Here is a 14,746-nt window from a genome sequence, read left to right as displayed (position 1 = left end):
TGTTTGTGGCTTAAAAATATAAAATAAGGTAGCTTGTGTGAACAAATATGAGTATATATATAATTATGCCTGAGATATGGATTCACATTTACAAAAGCACTGCCCTAAAATAAAGGTTAAAGGTTTGAGAAGTGGGAAGGGCTAGGTTCCAGTACCAGGAGCAGGCAGATGGATAGATAATACATAGGCCTGGGCCATGCTACCCACGAGCCCAGTTCCTCACCCTTGACTCCCGGCAAAGAACTGAAGGAGCTGCTGACATTTCTCTTAAAGGAATCAATGAATCTTTGTGTCTTCCTATCAGCCCACTTGACCTTATTTTATTTTGAAACAGAGAAGAAGGAAACTGGTGGGGTCGAGAGGCGTGGGCAGAGTGGGGAGAAGCGGGGAAGGAGATGTCTGTGCTGTGGCGGCCAGAGACAACATCACAGGCTCCTGCCCGGCATCTGGGGTGTTACTGCTTGCTTGCTGTGGTCTTAGTTGTTTCTGCTTCTAATTTCAAATTCTCACCATGATGCAATAAGTCACTGTCTTCCTAGCCATCATCCCAGTATTGACAAGTAAATGTCACCCATGTTTGATTGACATCCATTGCTCCTGAATGCAGAAGTATCATTTACTTCTTTACTTAAAGCAGTTCTGTGGTCTTTGTATGTGTTTGTGGGATAACTTATCGAATAGCTTCTCTAAGGGCCTTCCGTTAATATAACAAATCCAGGCAGTTCCTTCTCTCCCTCTCCTGCTGCCAATGGAGTCTCTTCTTTGTCCTATTTTTCCCATTTCACCCTCTCCCCCCTCCCAGGTAGATTTGGGCTTCGGAGCTGCTTCGGAGCTTATAGGACTCTGCCCACATCTTAGGAAAAGACCTTGCCCAGCACTTGCGTAAAGGCTGCCTGCTTTATCTTTAGACTTTTGAAGGCCTGGTGACAAGTGATGATTCCTCATGCATGTAGCATCTTGAAGTAAATGCAACCTCAGGTGCAACAACAGTATGTTCTGAAAGGCTGCCGGAATTGTAAGCCTGTAAACAGAGTCTATATGTTTACCTGCTCCGCTGTGCGGCGTTTGTACAAAGAGCCAAGCCTGGCCCTGCATGAGACTTCATGTCCATTTAGAGTCATTTAAAACCATGGAGAAATGTCCTCCGGCTTTCCAACACACCTCTCTGTTCTCTGATGTCAGTTAGAAGGTTGGTGCTGATGGTGGTGGGGAACCGTAAGGTTAAACAAAATGACATCTACCATCTGGAAAATTCTACAGGGCCCTCCTTGTGTTAAAAGTGGCATTTTGAAAACAAACAAAAAGCACCTGAAGCACCCAAGGTGAGCCAGGAGAAAAACATTGCCAACCCCTCCACCCTCCTTTCAACCTCCACCTCCACCCTCCAGCTGGGGCTGCTGGCCGTGGGGAGACTGGGGGCTTAGGTGTGACCTTGAGCCCCCAAGCTGTCTACCTTCCCCCGCCCCGTATGTCCAGTGAGAACGCGGCCATCGCCTGGGTTCAGCAAGGGAGTATTCAGAATCCCACTGTTCATCCATGTGCAGAAGGGGAAAAAAAGAGAGGCCGAAAAAAAAAAAAATCCCACATTGTCAGAGTAATGCCAAACTCTCTCTGAGTGGGATGAGCTGAGCAGATGCTGCAATGAGATGCCAAAGCGGCTCCCCTTCCTCTGTGCCTTGGGTGCCTATAAATTGCTCCGGCGCGCGTTTGTCAGCCTCCTCTTCTCCTGGCAGGTGGTACCCAGGCAGAATTCTGCGTTCAGTCTCTCTGCCGCTCCGCTCCCGGCCGTGAGGCGCTCGCCGCTGCTCGATCGCTTGCTCGCTCGCTCGCTCCGCCGCTCCAGCCCGTGGCCTCACCGAGCCCACCTTGCCCGCCGCCGCTCCCGGCACCGGGGAGGCGCGGGGCCGAGCTCGCGCGACTTGGGAGGTGCGCATCGATTAAGAGTTGTGTGCTGGCTGCAGAGAAAGCAGAAGAAGAAAAGGAAAAAAAAAAAAAAAAGAACAAACAAACAAGGCAGGGGATGGGCGAATAGAGAGAGCGAAAGAAGAGAAGGAGGCGGCAGAAAAAGGCAACTTCAGACGGAAAGTTGGTGCGAACTGGCGCAGTCTGCAAAAATCGGGAAAGTCGATCGCAGGCAGCAGCGGCATAAAAGTGCGAGCGGGCCCGGACGAGCGCGGAGAGGCGGCGGCTGGCTCTGCCCTCCGGGTGGCCGCGCCGGCGCCCGCGGAGCCACAGGTGCGAAGGGGCTCGCGGGAGGCGAGAGGGCGCCCTAGGCACCCCTCCCCCCACCCCGCCCCCCAGCTCGGGACTTGGGCTCAAGTCGCCGGGGCGCCCAGCGCCCTCCCCAGTAGCCGCCTCAGCGAGGGGGGGGAGCAGGAGCCGGCCGGGAGTGGGGCCGGCGGTGCGCGCCCGCCCAGGGGAGTTGGGGTTCGCAGGGGGTTGTTTTCGGCTCTGAGGAGGTCCCCGCCCAACCTTCAAAATTTTGTCCAAAAGCAGACAAGAGGATCGCCCCGCGCTGAGCCGGCTGGTGGGCAGCAGGAGGCGCCTGATCGCCGCCGGGGCGCTGGGGGTGGTGATGGTGCTGCTGTTGGTCATCCTCATCCCGGTGCTGGTGAGCTCGGCCGGCACGTCGGCGCACTACGAGATGCTGGGCACCTGCCGCATGGTCTGCGACCCCTACGGGGGCACCAAGGCGCCCAGCACGGCCGCCACGCCCGACCGCGGCCTCATGCAGTCCCTGCCCACCTTCATCCAGGGCCCCAAAGGCGAAGCCGGCAGGCCCGGGAAGGCGGGCCCGCGTGGGCCCCCTGGCGAGCCGGGGCCGCCGGGCCCCGTGGGGCCCCCGGGCGAGAAGGGAGAGCCGGGGCGTCAAGGCCTGCCGGGGCCGCCCGGGGCACCCGGCCTGAACGCGGCCGGGGCCATCAGCGCTGCCACCTACAGCACGGTGCCCAAGATCGCCTTCTACGCCGGCCTCAAGAGGCAGCACGAAGGCTACGAGGTGCTTAAGTTCGACGACGTGGTCACCAACCTGGGGAACCACTACGATCCCACAACGGGCAAGTTCACCTGCTCCATTCCGGGCATCTACTTCTTCACCTACCACGTCCTGATGCGCGGAGGGGACGGCACCAGCATGTGGGCTGATCTCTGCAAAAACAACCAGGTGAGTGCAGGTGGGCGGCGGGGAGGGTGCAGGCGAGAGGGAGGAGACCCCGGAAATGGAAGGGCTCCGCCGGCGCACCCGGGAGAGGCGGGGGTCGTACGCAGAGGAGGGCGCCCCGCAGCCTGGAGAGGGCGTTTCCAGAGTCTGGGACCCTCACTCGGTGCGCGCGCCTGTGAGCGCCCCTGCGGCCAGTGCTCGGGGGGTGGGCAGTCCTGGAGCAGAAAGCGAGCCCCCCAGCCCTGGGCTCCAGGGCCCTGCAGGGTCGCTTGCAGACTTTTCCCGGGAATGGGAAGAGCTGGGGTAAGAGGAGGAGTTGGGAGTCTGGAATGGGCGTGCCAGGGTGAGGAACTCGAGACGGACGCGGGCCGAGAAAGGGACCCGAAGGAGTGCGTCCTGGCGGGGCGCATCCCGGGCGGAGGCAGGATGGGGCGGCCGTCTCGCGGCCCTTGGCGTCCCAGGCCCCGAGTCGCACGTAAAGTCTGTTTCCCAACTCCAACTCCCGTTTAGTTTGCAGAGGCAGCAGCAGGCGGCGGAGGAGAGAGGTGAGGGCTGCTCCTAACGAAAGGAAAAGTTGAGACTGAGCTCCAACTCCGACGGCTGGAGTGGCAGGGACGCACGGGCGGCAGACAGGGGCCCAGGGGTCTGCGCGCCTCTCGGAGAGCGAGCCCCGGGGCACCTGTGCGAGTCTGGACCTCGGCCTTGCCTGTGCAATGGCTGTAGGTTACACCCCCTCCCGCCACCTCCTCGCGAGTCCGCAGCGTTCCCCTAGGGCCACTTTACTGTTTGTGGGAGGAATTCACAACATGCCAGCATGCCTGATTTTTTTTAAAGGAGAAAAATACTATTTATAATTACTTAAAGTGTAATCGGATCTTCTCGCCACCCTAAATTGGCAGCCAGTGGGGTGAGGCCCTGCAGCCTGAGGTCTGGCCTCGGGTACAGGGAGCTCCTCTACCTGCTGAGTGGCAAAGAAACCGGCCCACGACCCCGCCATCGCGAGGCCTCGCTGCAGGCAGCAACTTTGACTTCACACAAGGGCTACTGGGCTTCCGGGGGGCCCTGGCCCCTTGCAAATTCAGGCCTTCTTAGATATAACCCGAATTTCTGTTAAGCATCATCAAGGCAGGGTTTCTTCCCAAAGAAAGACCTTATTCAATGCCAGAAGTCTTTTAAAAGTCAGAGACATGTGTCCTAAACGTGCAGGAGACAAACAGAACAAAAGTCTGGCCTACCCTTTCCTGCAAATAGATGAAGAGACCCCCAACTCCCCACCCCCACTCTAGGACACATAGAACAAAAAGAAAAAATGGCCACCAGGAGGCACTGACAGGGTTGTTTATTAGAGTTATTATGCACAAAAATAATATTCAGATAAATGACAATTATTTACAGAGCAGCGGGATAGTGATAGGTCAATGCGCAAAAGGGCATTTCTCTGTTCCAAACTAGAGCCACCTTGTCACCCTAACAAAATGGTTTCTACCTGCCCCTCCAGAGGGCTGCTTCTAGGCACCCTTTAATTTGCAAATGGGTTTTCTTCTGACTCAGAGGCTAGGGTTGAGGAACACTATCAGGCTGAAGAGCTTGTTTGCAGAGGTAGCAATTAAAAATGGAAAACACTCCCAGTTTTATTAGCAAATGTATTTAAAATGGCCATGTTTAAAAATATCTGAAATTGCAATTGCATGAAACACTGGGGAGTAACACATTTAAGTAAGTTTAAATGTTCATGTCTACATCGCTGAGTCCATGTATATTTATTTCACTGATCCCAAGAAAAATCCTCTACTAGGTGTACTGCGTGCATTTTGTTTTTAAACTGATTCCATTGTTTACAGTGTAAAATGTTCCTTTGTATCACTGTAGCGTATATGTTCTATGAGGTTCAGGACAAAAAATAAAGGAAAACAGCTTCCCTTATAATGTGTAAGGTTTTCCACTAGCAATCTTAAACTGCTACTCCTGCGAAAGGTGTGCAACAGGTTAATTCATAAAAAATAAATGTATAGTGGCAAACAATATATTTTTGAACTCCATATGGACTATTTTACAAAGTGGTTGTTACAATATTACTGTTAAGGAATTTTATCTCTAGAATAGAACCATTGTCTAAAGTCTGGTCTGCAGACAGTTATGAATGAGAAAGCTTATAAAATCTCTTTTTTATTAATTTATATAAATACTCTATCCTTGATTTTCAGTTATACTCTTGTCTGATCACTTCTTAGGATGGCAGTTTCTTCTTGAGCTGACCTGATTTGTTTTCATAAAACAGAAACTCAGAGATCCATGTCAGTGTAGTGTTCTGTGGATTAAGTGGGTTTTGAGAAGCACAAAAATTAAACTAAACATGCAGGTGACTGTAGGAGACAGCAGTGTTTCTGGACCGTAACCATGTGAGAGCCATTTTATTTATGCTTTGTGTTGAACGCAGGATCACAGATGGAAACATCAAAGGCCAGTAAATTAACCTGATGTGCCACTTAACCTTTTGTTTATGATTCCACAAAAGTACAATGAAAATGAAATCATGAGAACATCAGTACCAATTAATTAAATTAGCAAATGTTACCATAAATACTGTCTCTAATGGTAAATCCTCAATAATAAGATAATACTAAAACTACACAACCTATTCCATTCTCGCAAGCATACCGCTAAAAGGACCACAGTTCTCAAATTCCCCATGAAACCATCAACATGAATTTAATCCTAGTATTTGTTGAGAGCTCATGACAGTGCATATTAAAGGAAAAAGTTGGACTCAAATAGCTTTATATAGATAAAGGAAATACTTTTAATATTTGTGCACTTTTAGTAGAAAATCAGGAAAAATTGTATTTGAATACAACCACGATAATACCATTATAATATTATATATATTATAAAACTAAAGCTGGCTTAAGGTTAGGACTATAAAGTAATTAAAGGCCACTGCTTTTTCTTTTAAGAATGTATTACTTAGGGCACCAGTCAACATAAGATATATTGGAAAGAATGAATAGTTTGTGGATTGACAGTCATCTATTTGAGAAATTAATAATATGTCTATTTTTGTAGGGGCAGGGAAAGATGAACTGAAGACAAAGCAGAATCTAAATAGTTAACAGAATAAGAAAAGACACTGGAGCCAATTTAGAGGTAGAAAGGAGTATAGTAGGCTGAGAAAAGGATGCCTCATATTCTCTGACAAAATGCTGAAATCAGTGTACATTTAGGAAGCTGAAAATAGCCACCAGGGTGAACCCATTACCTTCCTCAGTAGTGTGATGGCTTAAAGGAAGATCTGTTGAAGTCACTGAGCTGGACACTAGAGCTTGACATTTCAGATCCCATTATACCTTTAGGGTGTGATCAGTGAGCAGGCAAACTCAAATCATGTAAAGTACACAGAGTGTGGCAGTTAGTTAATTGGGAAGGTGTTATGGCACAGTACAGGCTAAAATCTTGGGCAGTTACTTCCATTAAAAATGAATCACCCTTCCAGCCGTGGTGTCCCTGCAATGCATCTGCAGGGTTCTGTGGTTATACCTCCTCAGTACACACGCTAATGTTGATTTGGTTTCGTGATTGTACCTTATAGAATAAAAACTGCATTACACATTTTTAAGATCATTTTCTTTAAATCAAGAGATTTTAATGTGTCCTGATTTCCAAATTCCTTCATGAAAAAACAAGGTTCGAGCACCATCCCCACAGAACACACACTAAATACCCCAAGCACTGAATAAAATGAGTGTCTGGTGATCAGTAAAAGCTGAGACGTAGGTTATGGATTGAAAATTAGTTAAAATGTTAATAATACAGATAATTAGAAACTTTCTTTTTTGTATTTTGATTTTTCTCATCCGTTAAAAATCCATGTTCAAAACACTTCAGGTCATAATAGCAGTCTCCTCCTTGGGTAGACTGTTTTCCCTAGGAATTAATGACTTAGATGAAATCCAAGCATTCAGCTCTTACTGACTGATGATGAATTCGTGGGAAATAGGGTGGAGTTCTGTTGTGTTTTTACTTAATGGTCACAACAGATCACCTCACTCGTGGTGTACACATTTGAGTCAATGCTTCTGAGCATAATTACATGGTATCTTGCTTTCCTTCTATTAGTGCCAGTTAGCGCAGTGTTAAGCAATTCCAAATGCTGTAAGCCCTTTTCTCCCTTTGCTATATGATGCCCAAAAGAAATTTTTAAAGCACTACTCAAATTCCTTTACAAGTTCAGCAGTGTCAAGGAGCCTTCTCCTTTTTTAACATTTCAGCAGTAATGTGAGAACGTATCACATGAAAATTTAATTTGAAAACCTATCATTTAAATTTTGAAAGAAATGCATGGCAATTCTTGACTTATGTCTCATTTCCTTCATTTTGCCAAGTGATAAAACCCAGCATATTGTACCCCAAGTCATGCATTATTACATAGTGCAGATTTACAAAACCACTAAATCACTTGCTGTGTTATTCGGGGGAAATATCATTATCGTGGAATAGAAACAAGCCACAAAGTAGAAGATGTGTTACTGAAATAAATCAAATGCAAGTCTGCCTATTGAAAGATTTTCCAAGCCAGAATCCAAATATATCTAAATGGATATGAAGCCTAATTTGAGTGGAGAATGTGACAGAATGTCCGTATCACAAGGATATGATAGGCAATTTGACTGTTTGCAAATGTCTATCAACTCACTAATGAGACCATAGGCTTAACAGGAGTAGATTATAAACAACTTCCATCCTCAAAGCAAACCACACATTTAGAATCTTCTAAATATGAAAGGCTGTTGAAGAAAGTCATTCAAAAATTTCAGAAATTTCAGAGACCTCATATCATGGATTTAGTGCCTTCCCTAACTTTTAGATATACTGAACTTTATGATTGTCCAGTGCACATATAGTCATTTGGTGATGAAAAGGCACAAATAGAAAGAAGAACCCTGACAAACTGGTGATTACCAAAGATGTTTACATGAGTTAAGCTTCTGAAGGAGCCTGCTGACGGGGCTTTATTGGAGTTAGATTTCCAAAGCCAGAAATCAGGGGACTTTCTTCCTTTTTTCTTCCTACAGAGGAGTGGTGTTTCCCTCATCTGTACTTACTGTAGATCTCAGTTTTCTAATAATTGTGATGACTAACTTCCGTACTCACAGCCAGTTAGAATATTCTTATGTGGCTTCAGTTAAAATGCAAAATAATGCGATTATTTCCATTTCCAAAAGTGATTGGGCATAGGGATTCAAGGAATTAGAAAAGTAAGCTAGGAAGAGTATAGATTGATATGCATTGTTTACGATGTCTAGTTAATAAAACTGCTATAAGGCCCCTAACTAAAGCACTAATGGCTCCCACTCTTCTCCTTTCCAATAATATCATTCAAAGTATTACAGGGATTTTCCTCCTACATTTCTGAGGCAAGATGGACCTTCCCATGCTAAAATCTGTGCTATGGCAGCAAGTCTGCTGTGGATGCTGTGTGAATGGCAAAACAAAAACAACGACAGAACAGAAAAGCGTGCGGATTCTTTCACAAACTCTAATTCTTGTCTGTTTCACATAGGTCCGTGCTAGTGCAATTGCCCAAGATGCTGATCAAAATTACGACTATGCCAGTAACAGTGTGGTTCTTCACCTGGAGCCAGGAGATGAAGTCTATATCAAATTAGATGGTGGGAAAGCCCACGGAGGAAACAACAACAAATACAGCACGTTTTCTGGATTTATTATTTATGCTGACTGATAATGCAGAAACTAAGTTTATTATTCTGAGTTTGAACACTGGATTCGTATGGCTAACGTCAGTGAATCAAGGATCCCAGGGGATGCCGATGGCAAGGGCACCTCAGTGGTGTATATGTGGGGGAATCAAATGCTACCTGACTCACATCTGTATCGCTCAGAAACATTATGTAAAAATATATTTAAAGCAAGATAAGCAGATGTGTGATCCACTACCGCCAAAGCAAATACTCCTTATTGTTAGTGTCCATGTGAATGAAGTCCTATATAGATCACAAATTTTTATAGAGAAATCTAAGACATTGAATTATTTCTTCAATATATATGATACTTTGGTGTACTGTGATCTTGCTGCTTTTATCCATATGTCAGCTTTGGTTCTTGTGAGTTTACTTGCTTATTATGATACTTGGAGTCCATTCATAGTGTGGGGAAGAATGATTTCACCCTACAGAAGGTCTAATTGAAATAATGCTGCTTGTCCCCAAAGAAATTGTTTGCCTTGTACTCTTGTAAACTTTAGACCTAGACCTGGGAATGATTCAACTTCAAGCCTTAACCTGGAATTTTCTGGATATGGGAAAATCCCCAAGCCTATGATCATTTTCACATTTTCTTTCTCTTATGAATTTTCTTCTCTGGTGATAGTCTTTAAAAACAGACATGGAAATTGTATCATAGGATTACCCTCTAAATGTGAAAAATGTGTAATTATGTCTGGTATTTAGAAAATTCCCTTTGTGTCCATTTTGTCCATAGAATACATTTAGATTTACTTGCAAAGTCAGAAAAATTTATTCTTTGGTATTAAATCAGAGTGAGGCTTTTGCCTTCTTTGGAACAAAAGATTATTCATAACCCAATGCACAAAGGTTTAATTTGAGCTACTGCATGCATTACCAAGGGGACACTACGTAAGGCCTTCAAAGAGTTACTCCAAGTCTGTGGCCTGCAGTTATTTCAAAATTATCACAATTTCACATATAACCAATATGACAACAGAGTATATATTTTACACAAATACCTTCTCCCAAAACACATTTAGATACATAAATATATATATATATATGTATGTATATATATATAGCTTTAGTGAAAAAGAGAATGGCTATATACCCTCAAAAATTTAAAAAGATCTATGTCCACACACACACACACACACATGCATATATCATTTGATTTATTTTGGATTGAAGTGTATTTTGGATGATGAAAATATATGGAGTAGCAAAATAACGTAAATGATTTCTCTTTAAGCTATCCAGAAAATCACATCTTCTTAGGTTAAAATGCCCTCCACATCACATGTATGAAAGTTAAGGCGATAGCTGCTTTATTAACATATGCCAATCAATACTGTAACTGCATTCGTGGCAGCCTGAATGTCAGGACTGCAGAAACAAAGAGGCTCCCCTTCGTAACATCTATGAATTATATGCATTTCAGTTATTAATTTTTTCTTTTTTCTCAGGTGGATTGAAGCTGACAGTAAAGTAGATTTTGAGAGTAGTGAAAATCCTTTCTCTCTAGTTAAAATACACTGCCAAAAGCCATCTTTTTAATCTAAGGAAAAGATTAAAAATGCATGTTGATATATCCTATCTCACAACTTCCACGATTACAGTGAAAAATCTGTTCTCTTTTCAGCTGCTTTTGAAGACTCTTTGACAAGCAGATTTCAAAAACAGAGATTTAAAAATCTGCTTGTTTTACTGGTGAAGGACATTTGCATTTTTTCATTTAAAGGAACTGGTTTGTTCTCCAGGCTCATTCCTCTTTGGTACTTTGTGTTCTAATACACAGCAAGCTTATCATCCTTGATCAGCTGACATATCTCTCATTTAGCAAACTCCAACTTTCTCGGAGTTCTGCATGGTGTTCCCATCGGAAAGTGCTGCTGTTGAAATGCCTTGGTCTGAGTAACTGTCGTGACTGATGTGATTAGAAACACCCCATTCATCAAGAATAATGACTAATTCTATTTGGCCTTTCTGATATGTAAGATAACTCACACATGAATTGCAATGGATTTTAATTCTATTTAACAGTATATATTTTTCAAAGAAGAACTGGCAGCAAAGGTTTTGAGTAAGTACTTATCAGCACAGTGGGCATTCACTCAAAAGATTACCTTATGAACAGCAGTGCATATCAACTGAGTTTTGAATATTTTTTTTTTTAAAAAGCTTTATTTACACAAAATATCAGGGCCTGGTACCATTTAAAGAGTAGGCTCTAGATTTGGACTGTCATTTCCAATAGATCCGACCTTTTCTTCACATAGATCGGCATTATTTTCTATGTTTAGGCCCAAAGAAAACACAAAAGGTGAAGGAAATAAAGGGAATATATATAAGGCAACCATTTATCTTTTTGCATTTTATCTTATGGATTAATTAAATTGTGGCCTTTGTTATAAATGTAATGATTCATTAAACTATCTTATGTAATATATTGATTTTTATGATTGAATGTCTGTGATTCAATACTGTTATACTGTGTTCTTATCCAGACTTTGTAAAACACAACACAATTTACGGCAAAAAATGGATACCAGAAAGCCAAAGGCATCAAAACTGATTTAGTAGATGCAGATAGTTGGATAGCATCTAATTTATCTTCCAAAATATTTTTATCATTGTGAACTTGTAATTATATTACTGTATCCTTTGGGGGAAAGAAAATCTCAAGATTTAACTTCTCTTGTTGCTGAAGCTATTTTAAAGTGCCATATTATTCATTAAGCATTAATTAAAGAACAGCAGGATAATTAGTAGGATCATCAATATTACGACAAACATTAGGTTGCTCCAGAAGGGGGTAATTTAACTAGAAACATTTAACATTTTCTCAAGTAGTACAGCTGATAGATTGGGGGGGGGATCCAGAAACAAGAACTCCATTTAGGGGATGTAGACTTTAAATCATCCTTTAGAAATGGGTTCCTTTTGATTTATTTTGCTAAGGTAGAACAATAGGGCACAATGACCCTCAGTAACTTCCCAGAGGAGCAGGTATACTTGTTAGCCAGTTTCAGAGAAGGCAAACTCTTCCCATAAGAAGGAAGTAATCAGTTCTTAGTCCTGGATAGCTCTGATTAATATCTCACAGTGGATTTGCAGTCACTGAGTGTTTTCCACAAGTTTTATACTCACAGCTTGAATTCAACAGCAACCATCCTATTTGAAAGTTAGCCATCGCTTAGGATTCTCTATGAGTATCTTATGAAGAGCATTTTCAGAGATACCTCTCAGTAACATTTTAGGGACAATGTTGGTGAGTATATGAGAATAGCCATGACCTCCGTATTTCATCAGCCGGTGCTTTGTGTGTATGTCGTGTGCCACCAGAATTCGATCTTCATAGCCCTCTTCCACCAGGAGACGCACCCTGTGAAAAATGTGAACTCATTATATGGCATTCATCTCACATTTCAGATTTTCAGGGTGCTTTTCACTCATAAACCTATTGCGCTTTGTCATGAAGATACTGCCTTCCACTGTGGCATGTGTACTGGGAGACCCTTAATAAACATTGTGTGGTGATGATAAAGATATTGCTGCATCCTAGTAGGAACATGATCATTATTCTGTGCACACAGAAATTTCTAACCTGTGATATTTATGACAATGCCTGGCAATACTGCATTAAAGATAGCTTCTAATAGGATGTGCCAGTTCAAATGAATGACCACTTTAGCATTTCGCTAAATAACTTTGTACTGGATATATATTAAGCTCTCCTCTTTAAAATGCCTCTCTTGGTGGGCCCATTTTTCAGATCTTATTCTCAATCTCTCCTTTTATCTAGTGAATAAAATCAGTGGCTATTTGTGATTAAAATAACAAAATAAAAGGAATCTTCCTACAAGTCAAATACTCTGAGGGTTAAAAAAAAATAAATACAAAACCCAGTTGGTTTGCAAAGTGAAGTCATATGGTAAGTCATGGTCTTTGAGAAAGGTTGGCAAAGATGACTGTGTCGTTTGAATATTCTTCCTTTTGAAATCTATTGCAATTTTAACTTAGTAGTGTAGTCTCTGAGCATGGGATTAAATTGGCCAATAAAAATTTACTCTCACTTCCATGTCAACAAGATTGTTGAAATAATCAGCTGCTTCTTTAAATTCATGGTCTATAGTCTCTAAAGAACAGCTCCTTGACTACTGTCTAAAGTACAGTCCTCTGTGCTTGGTTAAATGCTGTAATCTTTTCTGTGAGTCAGCCCCTGACAGCCACCATCCTTTAGTGTCTGGACCCTGGGCAGTGTCTGTTCTGACTCCCACAGGCCTCTGATGGCAAAGATGCAACTTGCGACAATGGATCTTCTCTGATATTCTCCGTATATGCTTGTTAGTATCTAAATTCCAAGTAGAACTAGATGGAAGGACAGCACCTTCCTCCAGGGGCTAATTATTTGAAAGGTATCATTTTTTGTTTCAATAGCATTTCTTGGCGATCTAGTGTATGAGTCATATTTACTAGCTACCATGGTTAGCAAAATGTGGGACACGATGCACAAAATCACTCAAGCACAAAGCTCTTGTCTCTAAGAACATATAATTTAAGTTAAATTATAACTGAAGATTAGACCTGACACTGGCAGGTCAAAGAAATGCAGTGCCAGAGTAGAAGAGCCAAAGTGGATGCTTTGTCTTGGAGTCAGCATCCATGCTACATGTACCCATGTCTGTTCCATGGGTGTAGACAATGCCATCAGTGCCACCAAGGTAAACTGTGTCACTGGAATTTGTATAACGACCTAAACTTCTGATCTGCAGCTCCTTTTGGAACAAATTCTATTTAAGGGAATTATCTGAGAGGTAGATGATCATTTTTGAAAAAGAGATTTGACTAAGTGCATGCACCATGCTGAAACATAGTGTGACAAACATTGATCCACAATTGCACGAGAGCATCAAAGGCTGCAGGGTTTGGGGATACACTGTCTTTCTGATCATTTCTGAGCATATCCGAAGTTTTAAATCTCTTTTTTTTTTAACCTGAGAATTATGGCATTTCATTCCTACAAAGGCATATATGTATATTTCTATAAGATATCTTTGGCACACCTTGAAACAACAGTTATCAAATTCTGCAGTCATAAGGGAAGAATATAGTAGATAAAATGCCCTTACTGAAGAATGAGAATACTTAGAACTCGTTAAGTCAAGGATCTGGAAGCTAGTTATTGTATGAGAAGGATAATATTATGGCTTCAGGAAAACAATTCCATCTTGACTATCAAAGAACCCTGCTTGATCATGCCTACACTAAGAGACCATCTCTCACATTGTGCCACGATTTGGAAGAACAGGAGTTACAGAGATGCTGCCAGAAGGGAGGAACCGCTACAGATGAAAAGACAAAAAGCCGTGGTAATTATAGCAACACAAATGAGTTAGTGTTTTGCAAACAAATATTAGAGAGAGACTACAAAGTGTGAAAAGGCAGAGATATAATAAGATTTGAGAAATGGAGCATAAGATTGAAAACAGGTGTTAGACGCACAATTTCTGGTGCTGAAAGCCAGAGGTAGGCAGAAGCGTGCTTCTGTGTTCTTGTGCTCTAGCGCTCCAAGACTTCTATGGCTCAGAAAAGGATGGTGGATGAATGACAAAAGCCAGTTCATGAGACATGGGGGGCAATGGAGTGCTGGAGCACACACAACCCAATGGGTCATTCAGTAACTGATAGGAGCTGTACTTGGGTAAAGTGACCTAAGGTATGGTTTCGATTTAAGGAGGATTAAGCACACACATATACACAAACATATAATAGCACACATCATACACACATGCATATATGTATTGGGTAGAATTTCTGGTATATTTTCATACATCCATAATAT

At 42.9% G+C, this 14,746-nt stretch overlaps 2 protein-coding genes across 5 annotated transcripts in view; one reads left to right on the top strand and one right to left on the bottom strand.

The window, feature by feature from the left end:
- Positions 1-2,575: 2,575 nt before the first annotated feature.
- C1QL3 (complement C1q like 3) lies at positions 2,576-8,897 on the top strand. Its single transcript, XM_062211355.1, has 2 exons — positions 2,576-3,163; positions 8,718-8,897. Exons 1-2 carry the CDS (start codon positions 2,576-2,578, stop codon positions 8,895-8,897), a joined length of 768 nt encoding a protein of 255 aa, XP_062067339.1.
- A 1,117-nt stretch (positions 8,898-10,014) lies between these two features.
- Positions 10,015-14,746, bottom strand: part of PTER (phosphotriesterase related) — a 75,420-nt gene continuing 70,688 nt past the window's right edge. For all 4 annotated transcript variants that reach the window (XM_062210509.1, XM_062210511.1, XM_062210510.1 and 1 more), the window contains exon 5: positions 10,015-12,286. In XM_062210509.1, the coding sequence (XP_062066493.1) occupies positions 12,076-12,286 (211 nt within the window). In that variant the 3' untranslated portion in view covers positions 10,015-12,075. The remainder of the gene's footprint in view (positions 12,287-14,746) is intronic.

This window comes from Lepus europaeus, chromosome 14 (assembly GCF_033115175.1).
Source record: "Lepus europaeus isolate LE1 chromosome 14, mLepTim1.pri, whole genome shotgun sequence".
NCBI classification, from domain to species: domain Eukaryota; kingdom Metazoa; phylum Chordata; class Mammalia; order Lagomorpha; family Leporidae; genus Lepus; species Lepus europaeus.
The sequence above is the reverse complement of the archived record's forward strand: the minus strand, read 5'-3'. Positions and strand labels throughout refer to the sequence as shown.